At 41.4% G+C, this 24,391-nt stretch overlaps 1 protein-coding gene across 1 annotated transcript in view; it reads left to right on the top strand.

The window, feature by feature from the left end:
- LOC114019421 (connector enhancer of kinase suppressor of ras 2) overlaps nucleotides 1-24,391 on the top strand; it is a 456,264-nt gene that overhangs the window by 158,555 nt on the left and 273,318 nt on the right. The window contains exons 6-7 of the mRNA XM_043522361.1: nucleotides 2,868-2,945; nucleotides 22,109-22,228. Of these exons, the coding sequence (XP_043378296.1) occupies nucleotides 2,868-2,945; nucleotides 22,109-22,228 (198 nt within the window). The remainder of the gene's footprint in view (nucleotides 1-2,867; nucleotides 2,946-22,108; nucleotides 22,229-24,391) is intronic.

The raw sequence follows: 24,391 nt of genomic DNA, 5'->3' as shown, positions 1-24,391 counted from the left end.
ATTGTAGCCATGGATTGTTCTCACTTTGTGGGATGGATCCATAAATTCAGTAGTGATGGATTCTTCAGTCTCCATCTTATAGCAAGCAGAGTCGGATGTTTTTGATTTGCAGGGCTAAATCTCTAGATAACTCCTCCCTCTTTCCACAAGTTCCATATGGACACTGCCCATGCTCACCATGGAGGCTATCACCCAGGGGATAGCCTCATCTCTGTGGACCTGAAGGAGGTGTATCTCCACATTCTCATCCTTTGGCCACAGACTGCCTCTGAAGTTTGCTTACAGCAGTCTGCACATGCCGTATGAAGTCCTTCATTTTGGCATGGCCACTGACCCCAGGTAGTCACACATCTTGGGCGTAATAGCCTGTGTTAAAGGGGTACATTTGTACCATTTTCCTCAGTGACATTCTGATAGCCCCCTTCCTACAGAAGTCAGTTGGGAATACCCAAGTGATAGTACATATCCTTCAACAACGCGTTCTTATAATCAATCTGGAGGAAAGCCAGCTCGTCACTGCACAGACAATAGCACACCTGGGAGTTTGGCTGGACACCGTGCTCTGCAGGGCCTTTCTCTCCAGAAACAGGCAAACATACAAGATCCTTCACAGTCCACACTCCTGCATGAAGGTTTTACTGTGACTTCTAGGCAGGTTCATTTCATGCATATACCTATTCTTCTGTGCAAAATTTCACTGTCTGCAGTACTACCTACTTACCTTCCCTCTTCACATTTGCAATTTCAACTTACACTGTGAGTCTTCCCTCCACAATAACAGGTCCGTCAGGTGATCGTTACATCCTGGATGATTCATGGACGGTATCTACCTGGCAGAACTATTGAGAGACACCAGCTTACAGGCTGGAGAGATCACACATGGTAAAAGATCAATGGTTACAAACAGAATCTCACTGCACCATAAACTTTTTTGGAACTGTGGGCAATTTGGCTAGCCCTGCAGGCACACACCTTAAACTCCAGACACATACTTTATTCACAGTCAGCATGACTGCCATGGCATATGTAAATGGATGGGGGCGGGACACACAGTTGAGCTTGTTCCAAGTGGAAGCTATAAACTTCTTCAGTTAGGCAAAGAAAACCATTTTGTCAATTAAAACCATGTGTATCAAAATGAAACTGAATGCCACAGTGGATTAGCTCAGCTGCAAAAACAGAGGCGAGGGGGTATGGTGCCTCCACCAGAGGTATTCAACTGTGTATCCCAGACCTCTGGGAAACCAGCTTGGGATCTCTGTGCATCCAGCTCCAATGCCAAGACAAGCAGCTCCTATGCCAGGAGGAGAGATTGTCCGGCCAAGGGAATTGACGCTTTTGCCAGGTATGGCCAAGAGCTCTGCTATATGCATTTCCTCTTTTCCCTAAGATAACACACACCATCTAATAGATGTGAGGGCAACAGACTAAAGAGATTCTGATCGCTCTGCACTGGTGCAGACATCCCTGGTTTTCAGACCTCGGGTATCTCTGTGTCCCCTCCACCAACAGTACGAACCACCCTGGATCTACTATTACAGGGCCACCTCTTCCATTGCAACCTGGCATCTCTCAACCTCGCTCCCTGGTTATTGAGAGGTCACTTAAAAACAATCCTCAAACCTCCTGCCTTAATCAGACCTCCTTCCATTCACAACATAGCTCCATGGGATTTTTTCTAACATTATATGTGTATTCAGGTCCTGTTTTCTAAGCTCTTTCCAAAATGTCACTATATTTCCTAACAATTAAGGTTTCTAGTGGTCATGACTCCTGTGTGAGGGGTATCATTGTTAGGAACCCCCTCTCTGTCCTCCCTCAGAATTGTGTGCATGTGTGGGGGCAGGTATTTCCCCATAATGAAAGGGTGGTACTACAGACAGACCCTTCATCCATCCCTGCAATAATTTTCTTCCACCACGAATCCCAGGAGATTTTGCTCCCGGCTTTTTGCCCAAATCCAGCCCATCCGAAAGAAAGGGTTTGGCACATCTTAGGCTTGTGGAGGGCAATTAAGATCTGCGTTAGAGAACAAAGTCCTTCAGTAAAACTTCTGCTTTGTTTGTTCTAATCCACGACAGGGTTAGGGGACAGAAAACTTCCAGGTGCTCTACATCAAGTTATATTGTGGGGGTGGGGGAAGGTTGGCAGTGCAGGAGGGAATTTCCAAGGCATGTAAAGCTAAGGAATAATTCTCCCCTGCCCCTTCAGGCTTACAGCCCATTCCGCTAAGGCAACAGCAGTCTCGTGGGCAAATGGGTCCAGTGCACCATATGGACAGTTTTGCTGGGTGCATATGTTCACTGAATTTTACAAGACTGATAGTCTTCAGTCAGGTGAAGCAGACTTCAGCAGGCGAGTTCTGCAAGCTGTTGCTCACCCTTAGCCCACCCAACTATTTGATGGCAGGGGTACTGCTACAGAAATCCCATCACTACTAAATTTATGGACCCATCCTCTGAAGTGAGAATGAGAAAATTTGTATCACTTACCAGCAAATTTTTGTTATGGGTAGAACAGGTTCATAAATTCATCCCACTGTGTACCTTTTTTTTATTTCTTCTCTGGGGTGATTGCTCAATAGCACTGTGTTTGTGTTTTTTTTTAGGGAAGAACTGATGGATACCCATATTCTTACAGTTTATCAATGACCTTAAAGGTTATCCCAGTTTATATGTTTGTCAGGTTGGGCAATTCTGCTTCGTAGTTGTTGGGCAGATTTTTTGCTATTGTTAATACGAGAAGGGGTGTTTCATTCAGATATAACAGAAGCTTTGGAAGTGACTTTCTGGAGGGGCTCTTCAGTGAGAGGAGCTATCTGGAAAGTTAGCCAAGCCAATCAAAATATCTGATTCTGCCTCTTGTAGCAGTCTGTATGGAAACTGAAGAACCTATCACTACTGAATGTATGGACCCATCCACCTACCCAGAATGAAAATTTCCAGGTAAGTGAGACAGATTTTTCTCCTTCCTTTGTTGTGGATTAGGGAGAGGTAGGTAGAAAGGAAAGTCCTTTTGTTTGTTCATTTTTAATACATATAAGAACATCTGAATGTAGAGGGAGGTATATCAGTCATATTGTAGTTTAACCAAAATGTCCCTGCCAGAGCTACCAGTTTAATTAACATCCCATTGCTGTATGTCTGGTCTGCAAATATGACAAGTTTGCTAATTATCTATAAATATAAGTGTATTTTAAAACCATAAAGGCCTTCATTTTTTTAAAATGAGTTGTAATTGATTTTGTATTTCAACAAATTAAATAAAAATTAAGTTATTTAATAGAGTATATTTATCTAGCTACATTTTTCCTTTTTAAAATGGTTTGATAAAAATTGACCTATAACCACAGAGAAATTTTACAATGAAATAAAAAGTAGATATGAAATTATATTTAATGTATAATTATATATTTGTTTTGTCAATGAAAAAACATTCAGTAAAAATCTTATCTTATCAGTACATTTTAGCTTTGAGTTGGCAACCATATAAAACCCTACTTAAAACATTCAAGGTCCTTGTTTTTGATTCCCTTTGCTTTTATGGATCCTGTGCATGGTCAGTTGCTAATGTATTCACACTGGCTTCTCTCAGCCTGTTGAAGACTGACTTCATGAGTATGCCAAGCTCCTTTCCATTTTAATTTATATACATTTGAGATCCACAATGGATTTGTTCCCACTCCTGTTGAAGTCAAAGTCAAAATTACAATGGACTGTGAGTATGAGGTTACTGCAGAGTATGAGCAACTGGAATTATTCTGATAAACTGAGGCTTTGTCTACACCAAAAAAATATACCCCTGACCGACACAAGTTTCACCAACAAAAGGTGCTGGTGTGGGCAGCGCTATGATGGTGGGAGAGCATCTGCAGCTGACATAGCTACTGCCACTCATTGGGAGTGTTTAATTATGCTGGTGGGAAAGCTGTCTCCCACCGGCATAGAGCGGTCAGGAGACCTTACAGAGGCACAACTGTGACGCTGTAAGGCTGGTAATGTAGACGTAGCCTAAAGGTTTTACAGATTTTTTTTTTTCTTTATTTCAATGTAAAATGCCAAATTTTACATGGTCATAGCTAGAACAGTGAGAATTTGGAAACCTACACCTGAAGAACAAATTCATTAAAAAGGATAAGGTTGGCAGACTAGCCACAGTTTAATTAAAGTTTAAAACAAATTCACCAAGAAACATAATTAAACATTTAAAATTTCTAAATGCATAGAGTTACTTCAGTCTAGATGCAAAAAGGCTTTCTCTAAACAGTCTTACGCTCAGTTAATATAGAAATGGGCATAGTGTGTGAATATTAGCAACTTTTAGGTTTGCTTTTCATTGCTAACCTGATGTGATGCTATCAGCCTTTGATGTTTCCTCTATATGAGCTTGAATATTCATTGTTTGTCATAAATTACTAGAGAGCTCACTTAAAGGAATATTAACATATTAATTTCTGAAAATTTGAATACATTTTCAATAGCAATTATAGCTCTTGACCCAGATGATATCTACAGTACATAACAATTACAAGTCCAAAGGTGGTGAATGTTTATATGGAGAAGATGAAGGGAAAACATACTTGTGTGCACTGCATCATGCTGAAATGCAAACTAAACTTAAAGGTCTTTTTTCAAAGCACCATAATGAAATAAAACACAAGTCAGGGCATTAGTGACTTTTACATTGATTTTTTTTTTTAAACCCACTTTTACATGAGATCTGAGTGAAAACAAATAATCATTGATCTTTTGAACTGCTTTTTGCTAAGAACTATTTTTAAATCCGAGAACACTTGGGTTTGCATTGAATGTGCAGAATTAAGTGTGTAAAATATTGTGTATACAGAAAGAGGTCAGGCTGAGGCTACTTTGACTATTTATACCATTTCTTTTATAATAGAAAGTCAAGATATTTCATTTTTATATTTTCATTAACTGTATAAAATAATTTGGGGGACAGTAAAATCATAGCTGAGTATAAAGGGAGACTACATTTGAGATACGCTTGTACAAAAATGCATCCTCTGATTAGTATGCTGTTACCTGTCTGTACTTGCTTCGTGGCTCCAATGAAGTCAATGAGAATTTTTCCATTGACTTCAGTAGGGCCAGGATTTCAGTCTGAGTCTCTATGCTGAAATCTGTCTCTTAGAATTATCCCATAGTAACATGTCAGTGCCCTATTAGTGCCAGTGAAGAGCATAGTGGAAGAGAGCTCATACACTATGCAAAGGTGCTAACAGGTCTGGTAACTAGCAAAATGGCCACTTCTGTCAGTATATCACCATTAGAAACCATTGGCTTCAGAGAAATTGCAAAGTATAATCATCCTCAGGTAACTATCCACACATTTTCTGCTTTTGGTACCCATGTGCCCCATGTGTATGAGATTTATTTATTTGGCTAGCAATGTCTGCTGTGGTCATGCCCGTGCAGTCGGTGCCTTCGTACCCCCTATCCAAGGGTATAAAGGGTAGAGTAGGCCCAACCTTCCCTCAGTTCCTTTTCACCATCCCTGGTTCCAAGACAGAACCCTTGGCAGTGTCCAGTTCTCTTTCACACTGTGCAACTTAAATCCTTTTTGTCTATGTAGTTAGTATAGTGCTGAGTGTAGTTTTTCATATTTTTTTCATGTCCATTGGCTCTATTAAAAAAAAAAAAAAGAACTTTTAGTGTTATGGAATTCCCTGGTACTTGAAGCTAGCTGAGATGGCTGAACGCTCCTCTTGTGATGCAGCTATTCCTCTGAACAACAGGCATCCAGAAGTGCCCTGTTTGCCTTGGAGAGGGCCACATATTCAGTATTTGGCTCCATCTGCCATACCATGCTAAGAGGATGCAGAAAGTGAAAAAGTCTCACCTTAGGCTATTTCTCCTGGAGTGATCAATGAAAGCTTCCTCAAAGCGGGAGAGGAAAAGGGTCCTATCAGGCTTCTTCCCTGCATGCACCTGTGAGCAGTGGCTCAACTCTGAGCTCAGTCTTCAAAGAACACATCACTTCCTGAGACCAACAGAGAGTGGGTAAGTCTGCCTCTACTTAGTCATCTGGAAAGGATAGAGAGAAACACCTTTCCCACAGTGTGCACAGGTGTAGATCATGCTCTCTGTGATCTAGTAAAAAGAGGGATAGATTTCCTCAAGGTACTCAACCAAAGGGTTGTTCACAGCCCAGATCAGGTCCTTTTGACATCCTCAGAGAGCCTAGTCACCGAGCAAAAGCACTGTCCCACATGGAGCTCCATACTTCACGTGGTACATTGGTATTAACAGTAGGACAACTGGTGATGTCCTCTATAGAACTTCTGTGCTGAATGGCAGACACTCTTGAGGTACTTATGGAGGTAGCAGAGAAAAAATCCCACAAGCTCGTTGACTACTTATGCATGTCGATGCCTGGAAAATTGTCCATGCCAATTAACGAGGGGTTTTAGAGCCAGTAAGATCTCTTTGGCAAACCCCATCATCTGTGGCTCCTACTTCAAAGAACACAGCCAGGAGCTATCAAGTACCTTAACTGGTTTCAAACATTTCTACACACACCCAGTCCAAGTATCTTGTTAGTAGCCGCTGTACCTGAATAATCCAGAGAGCCAGGGCCACTGAAAACAACTCCAAAGGACAAAGATATAACAAAATTAGTTTTATTTTCAGAAAGAGCTACTCTTCATCAAGTTTACAAATCGATATTGCTAGTTACCATGCACCCCGAGCACAATATCTTCACTGGAACGTAGTGTTGCAATTTGTCTAAAAACTCTGGGTCTTCCACAGAGCCAGATTAACCTTGTGTGGGCCCTGGCACCTGCACTGTACCCATTCTCTGCCCCAAGGCCCCGCCCCCACTCAGCCTTTTCACCCTACGGCCCCGCTTGCTGCTCACATGGGGGGATCGGTGGAGAGGCCAAGTGGAGGCGGGGGCTTGGGGCGGAGTGATGGTCCGGGCACCAGGGCCACCTTTGTTTGTGGATATGGCCCCATTGGCGATCTGATACTGGTCTCTCACCTCTCAAATGAGTTGCATAACCGCTGGGCAACAAAGCTAATTTCTCTGTCTCTCGGCCAACGAGCATTTAATTATTACAAAGTGGAATAGCTCCAATGGAAAAGACCCATCCCAGTATAACCAATAGTGTTGTCATTAGGGCACTCATCTAGTCTGTGGGATACCAAGATATTCAAGTCCCTGGTCTTACTCAGGCAGCAAGCTGAGACCTGGCTGCAGTTGCTGTCTAAGGCAGCAGCTCCCTCCATCCCTGTCCTCCCTTCCCCTGCTCTACGGAAGATGGGGTAAGCGGGGTGCAGGAGCAGGGGGACACCCTGATATTAGGCCCCTCTCTTCTTCCCCTCCCCCCACCACAGCAAGCAAGAGTCTTGGGGAGCAGCTCCAAGGCAGAGAGGGCAGGAGCAGCACATGGCAGTGGGGAGAGGGACAGCTGAACTGCTGGCAATTGATAGCCTGCTGGGCAGCTGCTGCACAGGGAACTTGGGGGAGCTTATAAGGGGGCTGCCTGTCCACCCTGGTTCCAGCCACCCACCAGCTAGCTGCAATGGGCTGCTCTTTTTGCAAGCAGTGGACAAATCAGGCGGGACTTTAGAAGGGAGCATTGCACAACTTTAAACGAGCATGTTCCCTAACTGATCAGCAACTTAACCCAGACAACTTTAAGTTAAGACTTTTAAGTTGCATCCGATGAAGTGAGCTGTAGCTCACGAAAGTTTATGCTCAAATAAATTTGTTAGAGTCTAAGGTGCCACAAGTACTCCTTTTCTTTTTTGCGGATACAGACTAACACGGCTGCTCCTCTGAAACTGACTTTAAGTGAGGAGTTCCTGTATTGTAAGTAGGAAAGGGCGTGTCACAAATCTGAATTAGTGTTTTGGATACCAGACAATTCCACGTAAAATAAAAATACAATTTAATGAAATTAAGATAATTGTAGATACAATTAATTAGTAGTAGAATTTTAGCAATATATACATTTAAGTTAAAAATACTACTTTGAGAATTAAAGCAACAGAGGAGTAAACATGTTTTAATTTTATTTCACAAAACTTAAAATGAAGACCAAAAAAAAAGGCCAACAAAACAGTTCTGTTGGGGAAAAACAAAGTTATGAAGGAAACAATAAATACATATTGTTCCGTTCATCACTTTCACAATTTCAAGGGCAATTTCTCTGGCTGCACCTGATTGGGGATCCTAACTAACTAACTTTTACTCTGTGAAAGCACCTCGCCCACTAAGATGTCAGGCCTGGTTCTTTGAAAGTGCTAAAACAGGAACTCTATTATTTTATTTCATTTCATTTTATTTATTATTGGTGGAGTTGGTAGTTAAGGTTGTCTAACACTTTCTATTGTAAAAGCTTTTCAGTTTGCCAAACTTTAACCATTCAGGCCCAAATTTCCCATGCCAGTCTGGCTCACACTGAATTTTTTAAAAATTTCATATAAAATGCTTCAGCTGTTTCTGAGAACAGAATTAAGGAAAATACTATATTTTGTCCATTTAAAAAAAATTCTTACCATGATTTCAGAAGCTGAAGCACATACATCCTTTGCAGCTGGGAGTTGAAATTTTGCAGGGAGCTCATTCTAGTTTCAGAGATGGGCCTTTTATCGTCCCTATGAAAATCTTCCCAATTTTAGCCAAGTTATAGGCCTATGAAAAAAATCTCAGTTGGCACATGATCAGTAGAGGCTTGTTAGAGTTTGGCAGCAATATTATCCAAAAGGACCACCTGTCAGCCTGAGGCTCCAGGGTCTGAGCAGACCTTTCCTACAATTGCTTTTCCTGGCTGCCTGAGGCCATTGTGGCATTAGGCACAAGAACTGAGAGCAGGGAGATGGACTCTCATGTGCTGTGGTGCCAAGGCAATGTGGAGGAAAAGAAGGAAGCCACCTTACTGGAATGTGAGGGGTGAAGGTGAAAGGGGAGAGGGATAGGAAATAGCAGGGGAAGAGATTTCAGGAGTTATGGGATGGGGCAAATGGAGGGAGACAGTAGCTGGGTGAAGGGGAAGAAAAGGGATAAAGGTGTAGAGGAAAGAACTGAAGCTGAGCTGGGACAGATACAGATAGCTTGGGAGGAGGAGGGTGGTGGTGGATAAGAGTAGGGAGTGGGCCACAAACCAGAGTATGGGGGCAGGAGTGAGGGGTGCTATAGGTGAGTGCTGGGGGCTGAAGTCCTAGGTAGGAGGGGGGGAACAGAAACCACGGGGGCACTGTGACAGAAGAATTATAGCCACTAGAGCCTACTCCCCTACTGAACCTGGAACTGAATCCAAGATTTCTGAATATCAACATTCATTACTCTGTGGTCAGCAAATACTGTGACAACCATTGGCAAAATGTTCAAACTATGCTGGACCACATAAGGTTGTCTGTGCAACCTTAATTCAACACCCCTGTGCATGTGCGTTATGATTATCTTTAGTTACATGATCACATAGGATGTATATAAATGGGTTCAAAAAAGAATTAGGTAAATTCATGAAGCATAGGTTCATGCATGGCTAATGGCCAAGATGGTCAGGGGCACAACCGTATGTTCACAGTGTCCCTATATTTCCAACTCTCAGAAGCATGTGGCATTGGCCATTATCAGTTCTTCCAACTTCTGCAAGAAATGGGGCAAAGGTCTTACAGACAATACATTCACTAGACAAATCTGATTAATTCCTTGGGCATGATCCGCTTCTGGTATTTCTTAACTTTTGAGTGCTTGACTTTACACACAAAAAGCTATATTAAGAATGTTAAGGTTGCAATTATTATTTATATTGTCGTCATACCAATAAGGGAGGGGCAGAGAAATGATATAACCTGCAAGCAAAATGGTCTGGGTGATGATGGCCATATACCTTATTAATTTTTTATTTGTATTGCATATATTTTTATTTGCCCAAGTAGTAAACATAAAGGGAATCCTGTTTGCTTATCATAGATAAATCAATTCACTAATTGCAGTATCCAAAATTTGTTATTTAAATAAGTCACAACTGAGTCACCCAAAAGGTTACAGGCCAGGAAAGCATTCAGTGAGTGTGATCAGAACAGGCAGGAGGAGCTGCTGAGGCTAATGGGGGAGCAAACGGACATGATCAGGCATCTGGTGGAGCTGCAGGAAAGGCAACAAGAGCACAGACTGCCGTTGCATCCATTGTATAACTGCCTGCTCTCCTCCCCAGGTTCCATATCCTCCTCACCCTGACGCCCAAGAACGCGGTGGGGAGGCTCTGGGCACCCAGCCACTCCATTCCAGAGGATGGCCCAAGCAACAAAGCAACAGAAGGCTGTCATTCAAACAGATTTGATTTGTAGTGTGGCTACAATAAGCAATGTGGCCTTGTCCTTTCCTCCTCCTGCACCCCACCCGAACTACATTGTCAGTGATCTCCCTTTATTTATTTAAAAAAAAAAAAAAATGCATGAATTCAAAACAATAGGGACTTTATTTTCTTTGCCAGCTGTGGTCGAAGGGGGTAGGAGGATTGGCTTACAGGGAAGTAAATTCAACAAAGGGGTGGATTTGCAGCAAGGAGAAACACACACAACTGTCACACTGTAGCCTGGCCAGTCATGAAACTGGTTTTCAAAGCCTCTCTGATGCAAAGCATGCCTAGCTGTGCTCTTCTAATCGCCCTGGTGTCTGGCTGTTCAAAACTGGCCACCAGGCAATTTGCCTCCACCTCCCACCCCTCCATAAATGTCTCCCCCTTACTCTCACAGGTATTATGGACCACACAGCAAGCAGCAATAACAATGGGAATATTGGTTGCACTGAGGTCTAACCTAGTCCGCAAACAGTGCCAGTGAGCTTTTAAACATCCAAAGGCACATTTTACCACCATTCTGCACTTGCTCAGCCTATAGTTGAACTGCTCCTTACTGCTGTCCAGGCTGCTTGTGTACGGCTTCATGAGCAAGGGGTAGGCTGGGTCCCCAAGGATAACTATTGACATTTCCGCATCCCCAGTGGTACTTTTCTAGTCTGGGAAGTAAGTCCCTTCTTGCAACTGCTCAAACGGCCCAGAGTTCCTAAAGAGGTGAGCGTCATGCACCTTTCCCGGCCATCCCACGTTGATGTCGGTGAAACATCCCTTGTGATCCACCAGTGCTTGCAGCACCATTGAGGAGTACCCCTTGCGGTTTACGTACTGGTTGGCAAGATGGTCTGGTGCCAAGATAGGGATATGCGTTCTGTCTGTTGCCCCACCACAGTTAGGGAACCCCATTGAAGCAAAGCCATCCACTATGACCTGCACATTTCCCAGAGTCAATACCCTTGCTAGCAGAAGGTCACTGATTGCCTTGGCTACTTGGATCACAGCAGCCCCCACAGTAGATTTGCCCACTCCAAATTGATTCCTGACTGACCGTTAGCAGTCAGGCGTTGCAAGCTTCCACAGGGCTATCACCACTTGCTTCTCAACTGTCAGGGCAGGTCTCATCTTGGTATTCCTGCACTTCAGGGCAGGGGAAAGCAACTCACAAAGTTCAAGGAAAGTGGCCTTACGCATGCGAAAGTTTCACAGCCACTGGGAATCATCCCAAACCCGCAACTATGCGGTCCCACCAGTCTGTGCTTGTTTGCCAGGCCCAGAATCGGCGTTCCACTGTATCAACCTGCCCCACTGCCACCATGATGTCCCAATTGCCACAGTCCATGCTTTCAAGAATGTCTGTGTCCAGCTTCTCCTCACAATCGTCCTCGTGCTGGCGTCTCCTAGCCAGGTTCTGCACATACTGCAGGATAATGTGCGAGGTGTTTACAATGCTCACAACAGTCGCGGTGAGCTGTTTGGGCTCGATGCTTGCCGTGCTATGGCATCTGCATGGGTAATCCAGGAAAAAAGGTGCGAAATGATTGTTTGCCATTGCTTTCAAGGAGGGAAGAAGGGAGGGGAGACTGACGACATATACTCAAAACCACCCCATCAGGCATTGGGAGCTTAACCCAGAATGCCAATGGGCAGCGGGGACTATGGGATAGCTACCCACATTGCACCACTCCATGAGTCGATGCTAGCCACGGTATTGAGAACGCACTCCATCAACCTACTGCGTTTAGTGTGGACATATAAAATTGACTGTATAAAATCGCTTTCTAAAGATCAACTTCTATAAAATCGACCTAATTTCGTAGTGTAGACATACCGCCAGTTTACCAAAAAAGAGAGAAGGGGCCAGATCGTTAGCTTATGTAGGGAAGCACAGCTTTGTTTGAAGTCATTCAAGGATTCCTTGCTTTCTAAGTTAAAGCAATTCTGGATTCACAAAATGAATTGTTACTTAAAATTCTATGCTAATATCAAATCAATATTTAATGAAGCTGACCCTTTGAACAGCATTTAACATCGGTGGTTCAGAATTCCTTTGGCATTTTTCACAACCACAACTTAATTAGCATATCCTATGTCTGTTTGATAGAATGAGATTTATATTTGTTTATAATTTCTATGAATAATCATAGAATCATAGGACTGGAAGGGACCTTGAGAAATCATCTAGTCCAGTCCCCTGCACTCCTGGCAGGACTAAGTATTATCTAGACCATTCCTGACAAGTGTTCGTCTAACCTGCTCTTAAAAATCTCCAATGATGGAAATTCCACAACCTCCTGAGGCAATTTATTCCCGTGCTTAACCACCCTGACAGATAGGAAGTTTTTCCTAATGTCTAACCTAAATATCCCTTGCTGCAATTTAAGCCCATTGCTTCTTGTCCTATCCTCAGAGGTTAAAAACAACAATTCTTCTCCCTCCTCCTTGTAGCAACCGTTTACCTACTTGAAAACTGTTATCATGTCCCCTCTCAGTCTTCTCTTCTCCAGACTAAACAAACCCAATTTTTTCAATCTTTGCTCCTATATTAAAGGTTTTCTGGACCTTTAATTATTTTTGTTTTTCTTCTCTGGACACTCTCCAATTTGTCCATATCCTTCTTGAAATGTGGTGCCCAGAACTCGACACAATACTCCAAATGATGCTTAATCAGCACAGAGTAGAGCAGAAGAATTACTTCTCATGTCTTGCTTACAACACTCTTGCTAATACATCCCAGAGTGATGTTCACCTTTTTTGCAACATACTTAGCTTCTGGTCCACTATGACCCCCAAATCCCTTTCCGCAATACTCCTTTCTAGGAAGTCATTTCCCATTTTGTATGTGTGCAATTGATTGTTCCTTCCTAAATGGAGTACTTTGCATTTGTCCTTCTTGAATTTCATCCTGTTTACTTCAGGCCATTCTCCAGTTTGTCCAGATCATTTTAAATTTTAATCCTATCCTCCAAAGCACTTGCAACCCCTCTCAGCTTTGTCGTATCATCTGCAAACTTTATAAGTATACTCTCTATGCCGTTATCTAAATCGTTGATGAAGATATTGAACAGAACCAGACCCAGCACTGATCCCTGCAGGACCCCACTAGTTATGTCCTTCCAATAAACATAATATTGATGTTTATTTGTAAGCATTTAAAAAATATAACAGTTGTGCAAAATTATGGGGTTTGAACTTTTTTATTTTTATCTATTTAAATGTTTGCAGTTGTGGGAAATTATGGGGGCGATCAGACAATAATTATTTAATGATAGACATTGAGATTCAAAAAGTTAAAGTTTTATAACCATTAAAATATGAACGGTCAACATCACATCAAAATATACAAAGTAAATATCCTTAAAGTTCTCAAGCAGCATTTGTCTGTCTTTGCCTACCTGTAAATTTCAATTATCACTGGAAATATTTTTGTTGATTTGTGTGTGTATCATGAAATTGGCATTTGCTGGAAAAAATCCTTTGAAGCCTAGTCATATGGCATTATTTTCTAAACATGAATTTCTAAGTAACAGATTTATTTCAATTAATTTTTTGGTCTGGGATTTTGATATCTTAACCCTCTAAAATGTTGTTTTTGTCAAATATGCATATGATCATTTAAAGGAAGACTGGTTTTGAAGTTTGTTAAAAATAGTTTCTGAGACATACTTGCTTCTGTGGTCTGTCTAAACTGTGCTAGTTGCTCTAATTCTACAATTTAAAATTTGAATTTAAAATAACTTTTACCAGTTCTTTATCATAAAATAATAAATCATCATATGTAACAGGTACATCAGATAGTTTGTATGTTTAATTTTGGTAGGACAAAGATGAGATGAAAATATATAACTCATTGTCATTTGCTACTGTTGAAGTACATTTCAAACAATGTTTTAAAGCAGTAGTGAATTGTATTAAGTCATATCTGTAGTCTCCGGTTTTAATCTTATGGATGTGATTTAAATTAGCCTGCAATGAAGTATTTTTCTTTTATATACATTAGTTAGCATCACTGACACTAAAATTAATAAAATTTATAAGGTACATTCCTTCTGTAGATTTAGCTACAAATTCTGTGATAAGCTGTGTAGTTGTACCACTGCCCTCTATTGGATGTCATAGCAACTATACTGCTAACACTTCAGGGAGAGTCTCCTCTAACTCTAATAAGGACCTGCCCTTCATCTAGATAGATCTAAGTTCTATTTTTGCTATCTGAGATAAGTTCTGAGTAGCCATAATGTGCAACACTTACAACCATGCAGATCTTCAGTGTCCACAAATTTGTTACTTTATAAACTGTTTTTTCCATTAATCAGTCTGATTGGCTGCAGAAATTACCAACTTTTTAGCTCTTTGTTCTAGTCACAGTGTACGAAGGAAAACAGTTTGGGAAATCATTCATAGTATTTACATTTTGTTCAACAGAAACACAATGTAAAATCCTTTCATGAGAAATAAACTCAAGATATAGAAATCAGACGGCTTCAGCTCAGTTAAATGTTAATTCTAGATGTGTGCTTTTCACTACAAACTTTATGAAATATATCTGCATCAAAGAAAAAGAGATATTACCCTTACTGCTGTGCTTGCTTATACTATGTGTTTTAAAATGAGGAAAGTACAGTGACATCAAGGTACTTCTCTATAGGAGACTGATCTACATTAATAGCTCTACAGCCAAGCTCTACGGTACAACCACATTTGCTCCAACCCCTCAGACAGAGACAAACACCTACAAGATCTCTATCTAGTGTTCTTACAACTACAGTACCCACCTGCTGAAGTGAAGAAACAGATTGACAGAGCCAGAAGAGTACCCAGAAGTTACCTACTACAGGACAGGCCCAACAAAGAAAATAACAGAACGCCACTAGCCATCACCTTCAGCCCCCAACTAAAACCTCTCCAACGCATCATCAAGGATCTACAACCTATCCTGAAGGACGACTCATCACACTCACAGATCTTGAGAGACAGGCCAGTCCTTGCTTACAGACAGCCCCCCAACCTGAAGCAAATACTCACCAGCAACCACACCACACAACAGAACCGCTAACCCAGGAACCTATCCTTGCAAAAAAGCCCATTGCCAGCTGTGTCCACATGTCTATTCAGGGGACACCATCATAGGACCTAATCACATCAGCCACGCTATCAGAGGCTCGTTCACCTGCACATCTACCAGTGTGATATATGTCATCATGTGCCAGCAATGCCCCCCTGCCATGTACATTGGCCAAACTGGATAGTCTCTACGTAAAAGAATAAATGGACACAAATCAGACGTCAAGAATTAAAACATTCAAAAACCAGTCGGAGAACACTTCAGTCTCTTTGGTCACTCGATTACAGACCTAAGAGTGGCAATTCTTCAACAAAAAAACTTCAAAAACAGACTCCAACGAGAGACTGCTGAATTGGAATTAATTTGCAAACTGGATACAATTAATTTAGGCTTGAATAGAGACTGGGAGTGGATGGGTCATTACACAAAGTAAAACGATTTCTCCAAGTTTATCTCCCCTCTCCCCCACAACTGTTCCTCACATATTCTTGTCAACTGCTGGAAATGGCCCACCTTGATTATCACTACAAAAGGTTTTTTTCCACCACCACCCCATCCCCCTGCCGCTCTCCTGCTGGTAATAGCTTACCTCACCTGATCGCTCTTGTTACAGTGTGTATGGTAACACCCATTGTTTCATGTTCTCTGTGTATATAAAATCTCCCCACTGTATTTGCCACTGTATGTATCTGATGAAGTGAGCTATAGCTCACGAAAGCTTATGCTCAAATAAATTTGTTAGTCTCTAAGCCACAAGTACTCCTTTTCTTTTTGCGGATACAGAATAACATGGCTGCTACTCTGAAATCTGTTTTGACAAGTGACTCTGTACAAATGGCATTATCAGGGTCCATTTTTAATGATTTCCATATGCACTCAATTTACAAATAAAATATTTTTCCCTAAGTAATGACCCTGCAAACTCAACTTGGGGCCTGATAGTTAATCTGGGTATTCCCTTTTAGCATATCACTAATAATGAAGGTTCTGCATGCCAAATTATGTCTTTGGTAACACATGTTCATCTCTGACCATCAGTGGGTTTGCACAGGCATATCTTCCTAGAACTTAGAAAACAATTCTATTGATATCATGTGAAAAGGAATAGAAACCAGCTCACTCTGTACTGGTTGTGTTGGTTCTATAGGGTTACAGGACTAAAAAACCAGTAAAAACTAAAATCTGTATATTGTATACGAGTCCAACTAATATATCCAGGGTGAAATCCTGGCCCTATGAAGTCAATCATCAAGATTTCACCCACAGAGAGTATGTCCATTGTGTAAGAGAAGAACATTGTTACATAGTTACTCTTTAGAGTAAAATCATACAATAATATATGCACAGAAATAATATACAATAGCAGAGGATTAATGTTTCTGTTCAGAGAAATTTGCTTTCTTTAATTTGACTAATGAGATAGAGGGGGTGATTGAGTCTGAAGTTGATATGGAATTTTGAGAAGTCGGGACAGGGATGAAATGGGAGCTCTCTGGTATTTGTACAAGGCATAGATCCAGATTTCAGAACTATTATACATATTTTATAAAATAAACAATAGTCAAATTTTGAGTTAAAATTCTGTTTTCTGATGACTGCAGACCACTTCATCTATGTACTTTACTTCACTAGACTCCTTGCATTGAATTATAGCCCCACAAATACCCTATTTTAAAGAGATGCCTCCAGCAGATTGACAATCAATTTGTCCTGACCTGCCAGATCTCATTTGTTATAACCCCCTCAGGAGTTATAGATTTGAACTGAAAGTAAGCAAAATGCAGTTATTACCCATGATGTTGACCGGAAACCTGGTAAAACTCAGAGGTTTCAGCTGAATTTCTGTGAGTTTTTGGTTTCACTTGAAACTGAAACACAAAGCAAACCTTGGGATGGAAACCCCCACTAACCAAAAAAAACCCAACAACAATTAAATCAATCCCCTGTGACCTGAAAGTACATTATCTTGCATAACTCTAGTCATAAAACCATACATGGGACCTCTGAATTAGGGAAGAGGACTGAATCAACTGTATTCAGATTGTGTTTTGTTAAACAAACTTGTTTCCTTAGGTACAGAATTTTAACCTGCGCACATGGCTATTTTTGTATATGTTGCATTCCTTGCATGGCTCAATTTCACAAAAGATACCACATGGTAGAGAGTGTAGGAATGGGGGTCATGACTCTATTTCATCTTCCCTAAACACTTCTGTCTTGTTCATATGAACAAAACAGAAAATTGAGAGGAGACCAGGGAGAAGGGAACTTGGAGTCCAAAAGCTCACTTATAAGTGCTTTAAAAATAAAAATGTACGTGTGAAAAGGGAGGAGAGGGGATAGCCCCAAAACAGCACTTCAAAGTTGTGTAAGTGCTTTTATTTTTATTTTGGGAAAGCAGCCAAGAGAGTAAGAGAGGTACACCTCTACCCTGATATAATGCGGTCCTTGGGAGGCAAAAAATCTCACCGTGTTATAGGTGAGACCGCGTTATATCAAACTTGCTTTGGCCCCCCCTGTTTCTTGTTCCCTGACTGCCCCCTCTAGAGACCCCCATCCCTAATCACCCCCAGGACCCCACCTCCTATCCAACCCCCCTGTTCCCTGACTGCTCCGACCCTATCCACACCTCTCGCCCCCTGACAGGCGCTCACCGGCAGCGGTGGGAAATGGAGCAACACGGCCCCAGCCCGCTCCACTCCGCCACCTCCCAGCCACGGTGCTCTGCTTCCCGCCGCCGGTGAGTGCTGGGAGTTTGGGGAAAGGATGCCCCCCACACTCACCGGAGCTGGGAAGCGGAACGACATGGCCCCAGCCTGCTCTGCTTTCCTTGCCGTGGCCCCAGCTTTGTCACTGGGGGCAGGGGTTGGGGAAAGGTCCTGCACTCACTTGCGTCTGGAAGCAGAGCGCTGAGGCTGGGAGCTGGAGGAGTGGAGCAGGCTGGGGCCGGGCTGCTCTGCTTCCGCCACTGCTGGTGAGTGCCAGGGGGGATCCCTTCCCCCAAGGCCCCTCCCCCGAGCGACACGGCTGGGGCCAGGGCGAGGGAAGCGGAGCGGGCTGCTTCCGGCTCCCCACTAATCCCCGGGCCGCTCTGGGACTGCGGGTCCCTCAAAAGTGCCCCCCCACAGCTCCTGCCTCCCAGACCCTCAGGTGGGGAGGAGTCGTCCCTGACTGCCCCCGAGACCCTCTGCCTGTTATCCAACCCCTAGGCCCTGGCCCAGCACGGCACCCTTAACACACTGCTCAGAGCAGCGTGTCAGAGCTTTACCGCGTTGTATGCGAACCTGCGTTATATTGGGGTAGAAGTGTATATTTATGTAATTTTTGGAGTAGCAGCCGTGTTAGTCTGTATTCGCAAAAAGAAAAGGAGTACTTGTGGCACCTTAGAGACCAATTTATTTGAGCATAAGCTTTCGTGAGCTACAGTAATGTTACTTCAAACGAGAGAGAGAGAGAGAGAGAGAAACTTTTAAAATGCTGAGGCTTGATCAATTCTCAGTGGCTGATTGAAAGTGCATAATGGAAAGGAAAAATTACAAAAGAGAAACCTTGAAACAGCATCTTGGAGGCATGCATCTGCAAAGCAACCCTGAGGGCCAAGTTTTCCCACATTTAGGTAAGTGCTCAGTGAAATGCTATTACCTGGACAGCAGCCATAGTATCAATTCTTAATACCTGATCAAGACACCTACTGATACCATACTGAACAATACCAAGACATCTCTTTCTCTGTGCACAATAACTGCAGATACCTATGGTACCAATCTGAAAGTGGCTATTAGTTAAAAATAAAAACACCCTATGTGACACATGCTGAGTTGTATGTCCAGGGTTTAAAGTGATTTTGAGGAAGTGCTTTTCTTGTCAAGCCCCAGTGATAGGATTTCAATAAATTGTTTATAAGAAAACTAAGTCTTGGACAGCTTAAGTGCATATAGTTTCTCTCTGCAGCAGTTACTGAACTACCTGGAATATCAATTTTTTTCGGACAATTTTGTGGTGATGTTCAATCTAGCTTTCTGTGGTGGCATTAGCCCATCCGGAGAATGTGTCTGTTATTTTAATATAGCGTCATGACTAAAGCACAGGGATCCTAGATCCTATTGCTGGTGGTGTCTGACATGGATTTGAAAAATGACCATGTTCAAGTCACTTTAAATCTGTTTCTCACTCTACAGTGTCATCTCTAAAATGGGGTTAATACTTCTCACTCTCACAATGACTTGTTTGTAAAATGCTCTGAGATTTTTGACTAGAATGTGATATAAGAACAAAGTATCATCATTAATTATAATTTCTTGATGGTAGTTTGGAAAGGTGATCTGTTAGAAATGACAAAATTTGGAGCAAACTTAAGAAACCTTTTCCCCCTCTCTGTTTGCCTTTAATCTCACCTTGTTTTTATCCAAAAGATGCTGCAACAGATGCGGGTACAGTTTGTATTATTGATAGTGCCAGACAGAGCATTATTTACTCTCTCATTATTGTCTCCTGGGTGTTCTCACACAACAAGTCCCATCCTTTGCAGTCCCAGCCTTTGCATCATTTATTATGGGCATCTGGTCTCTCTGTTGTCTGTTGAGCTACTTTAGAGTGGCCAGGTATTTCTTATTATTTTATTTATTGCTCTTTAATATTTTTTCCTGATGTTAAAATTCTCCATTGATTGTAATTAGGTTTCTGTTGCGGTTCAAATACAAGACAGGACAAGCTTTAAGCAAGCAAGCAGGCTGGTCTGCCCACGGACTGGTCTGCCTGTCAGCTTTTCCACCTTCTCCTTTATTTCTCTCTCTCCCCCCGAGCATTACATACTCCAACAGATAAAAGGAATACACTGGCTTTGTATAATATTCTTATTTACCAATTTCTATCTACCGCATTGCTTGCTCTCGGGCCTTGAGCCCAGTCCTGGGAGGCTTCCCACAGTTCATGTCATCTGGGTGAGATTCCAAGGTTCATGCCCTTGAGAGGAGCCGTGTGTGCACTGCTCCTACACAACACTCCGGGTGTGCCCTGAATGTTGCCAAGTGCATGAACCTTGCATGAATGCTACAGGTTTCTGAACTTTGGTGGGGACTTGGTGAGCTATCATCATAATCTTGCTCATGGAGCACTTTTTCCTAACATGTATTCAGTTCTAATGTTTACTTACTAGATTTCTCACCCCACCCCCCCATTAAACATTGGTCAAGAAGAAACCTTAGATGTGTCTCAAACAATGCAAAGGATTCAATGTGAATTGCTTCTGATATCTAGTCTGTATGTGTGGCATAAAAATAATTTTAAAGGGTAGTGGTGGGCTCAATTCTAAACGATAATTGTATAGGGGTACTACAGCATCAAAAAGTCAGGTTGGAACATAGCCACATGGCTAATACATCCATACTACAGATCCCAATGCTTTGATTAAATTTTTATTCTACATGCCAGCCACATATGCATATGTAAAGTATCTGAATACATTTAATGTGTAGGGTATAGGTGTAGTGGACAATGCATATATTCCTCTTCAAGGCCCTGATCCAAAGCCGACTGAAGTCAATGGAAAAATGTGTTTTCTTCAGTGGCCATTTGATAGAGGCTCAAATGCATAGTCAATAGGGAGCTGCATACATACATGTGATTTTGCACATGTTTCAGCTGATACAGAGATCCAAATGCAACATCCAGTACTCCAGAGCTTTACCCTGGTTTCTAAATGAGTAAAGATGAAGTAATTCTGAACACTGTTTATGTATTTAGGCAAAGGAGTTATTCACTGCTTCTTCTGCTTATATATGTAGTGTCAAATGGGATATTAGAATTCATCATGCATTTGAAAATATATGAAGTATAACTTCCCTTAAGGGATTTCACCACCATTTAATGTAATTAAAGTAAATGACAGTGTAGTCCCTGAAGAAAAATGAGAGCACACAACAGAATTCCCACCAGACGAGCATTCTGAAATGCATCTAAATGGATGGTTGCAAATTAAGTACAAATATTTTTAGGCATACTATGTCTGAAAGTAAAATTTAAAAAACATGAAAAAAATATGGGGACAGATCCCTTATTTTGGGCCCTTGTTTCAGGTGTCTGGGTTCTGTTTCCTTCTGTTGTTTTGTTTGACCCGGGACAAATAACTTTCATCCCTTTATCTCACTTCCCCATTCTGTGGAATGACCTCACTATGTTTTTGTATTGTGGAATTGACACCTTAAATAAACACTTGACTTTATAAATTACCCTTCTCATTTGTTGGCCAAAGAAGTAATTAAATTAATGTGTAAAGTAATTACTATTTACATATTTTGCTTTAATTGAATCTGTGTTTAATAATGCCATGTACAGCAACAGGTAAAATCAAGTTTATCAGGCATGTTTGTTAGGGGTGGCCGCTTGAATGAATAAGGTGATTCAAGCGCACGTGCTTAGGTTATTACTTCACAAGAAGATTCCTTTGGGCTTCTGTGCTGTAAATTCATGATCACTTGTTATGGCATTGATAGGAATTTTATTTTCCCTGGCCCTCTCGTAGTTGGCCTTGTGATTAATATAGAACTTCAGCTCTGTGTTCTTGTAACAGTACGAACGAAAAGCTACTGCTGCTCAAATATATATACCATGTAAAGTAAACACAGTGTAAACAATATTGCCTTTGAACTGTGCTTTAATACCAACAGTTTGTCACTTTAACACAAGGGTTTATGATTATTTTTGTTTGCTTTTTCTAGTGTAAAACTTTGTCTGGAATCTGTGACCACATCATTTCTCTCTCATCTGACTCTCTGGTGTCTCAGTCAGCACACCTTGAAGTAGTTCACCTTACTAGCATTATGCCCAGTGAGGGCTTGGTAAGTAAGAATATAGCTAATTCCATTTGAATATTAAACTCAAGCATCTATCCTTTAGAGTGTTGTGTTTTGTTTTGTTTTTACTTGCCAAGAAACCAAAGTGCATTTGTTTTATGCAGTTTCCAGCTCTTTATACTAGTGCAAGCTTCAGCTGATTTCTAGAAGTGGTTTAACTACAGTCTTTATCTGTGTTAAAATAAAATAAAACATCTGCCGTACTTAAAGCACCAGAAATAACCAGAAAACATACTGGCAGCAAAAGCAGAGCATTGTAATCTGTCGTGAGCTGTAATATAGCTGTTTTGGAAACAGCAAAATTATTGATTTTATTTTTATGTATAAAAAATGTTGGGCTCCAATATAGAAGTTAATCAGCTGCACAAAATAAATGTAAGAGATGGTGCTAGAAGTTTAAAGGAAAGTGATCATATTGTTTTTCCTAATATTTAGTTAAAAGGCTTTTATGGATTTTACTTCAAATTTCAGCAAGATTACTTTATTAAGGAAGACCAAAACCAACCAACCAACCAAAAAAACCCTGAAGATTTGTAGACGATATTTACAGAACAGACACTGGGACAGATTCACCCATATGTGCAGCTGCATTGCACCATTCCACAGTTACAAATCAGCTGTAAATCCAGTTTATCTGGTCAGTTAAGCCAGGTCTGTAGCTATCTTGCATCAACAGAGAAGCACAAAAGCAGTCAGAGTATACTAGTGAATCTGGCCACATGTCTCTTTATAGAGATTGTATTATATTTCTCAGTTATAATCCACATTTCTTCCATTTCCGCTAATAATAAAATCTTAGTCTCTCAACATCTTTGCATTTTGAAGCCTGATGCTGAGTAGTAATGATAACCTGCAGATTACATAATGTGATTATTGTGAAGGATGTGGGTCTGGTATATATTCATTTATGAATAATATATGGATATATTGGGTTATGAGAATGTTTGCTATATGGAGTTAATTCACTGTTTGCATGGACTGGTTTAGTTAATAGTAGGGATCTTGGGAATCAAGCAGGAGGGTAAAACAATGAATCCAGATGAAACACCTCCTGGTTAACAGATTAGGAGGTTAAGAAACAATACCTGAGCTATTAGCTGTGAAGATGCTACTTCCAGGCTCCAGCCAAAGTTACACAGCTGTTTTACGAAGGCTGAGACCACACAGTTCAAAAGGATGTAAAACAGTTAAAACTCTGTCAAATCCAGTCCTGCTGTGTAGACACTGAGGCTATAGTCCGAGACCTAGTCTAAGAATGGGAAAATCACAGGCTTCCAAACCCCTCCCCCCCACACCCCCCGCACACACACATGCACAGGACAGGTAAAGGCTAAAGGTCTAACACCTGAGGGGCATGACTCAGAGAGACTTAAGTGCAGCTAGCCCAGTGACCATGACAATTATAATGCCCCAAAAAATTAATTGAAAAACTATATATAGAAGATACCTTATATTGCAATAATGAATTATTGGGAAGGAAACCATACTGGATATAGAAACATTGGCAGCAAGATGAGACCAATTAGCAGACCTCTGGTTGATTTAAGGGTCAGACAGGCTTATCTGACCGCATCTCTTGTGCGAGAAGGCTGCTTATATATCACATGGGTCCAGTTCATGTCCTATCTATAGGAGTGAGCAGGAAAGACCCATGCAGTCTCAAGGTAGGTAATTCTGCTAATTAGTTGAGTCTACTCCAGTATCTGGCTACTAGTTTGCAGGCTAAGCCGCCATTACTTTTTTTGTTAAATGCTTACTTCATGTAGATCTCTTAATGCTACAAAACAGCCATTCAGTTACTCTGTGGCTCCACTGTGCATTACTAGCTTTCTGCTGGGCCAAGATCTACTCTGTGCATTTCAGGCCACCCCTTTCCTTAGGGGGAATTCTTTAACAGCCAAGTTTTTCAAATAAGATTCTTTAAAGTAATAATTTTAACTGGAAGTGTTTTTTGGATACATTGATGATCAGATTGACAGATATGTGCATATTTAATATTTCTCATTCCAAATAAAAATAAAGAACTACACCATTTGGAAGAACTCAGTGTTTTAAATTTTAAAATAAAAAGCATCTCCCCTCATATGGTAATAGTACACAATAGGGAATTTCGGCTGGATAGTTAGAGTTTTAAAGTATCACAAAAAT

This window comes from Chelonia mydas, chromosome 9 (genome assembly GCF_015237465.2).
Source record: "Chelonia mydas isolate rCheMyd1 chromosome 9, rCheMyd1.pri.v2, whole genome shotgun sequence".
NCBI classification, from domain to species: Eukaryota; Metazoa; Chordata; order Testudines; family Cheloniidae; genus Chelonia; species Chelonia mydas.
The sequence above is the reverse complement of the archived record's forward strand: the minus strand, read 5'-3'. Positions and strand labels throughout refer to the sequence as shown.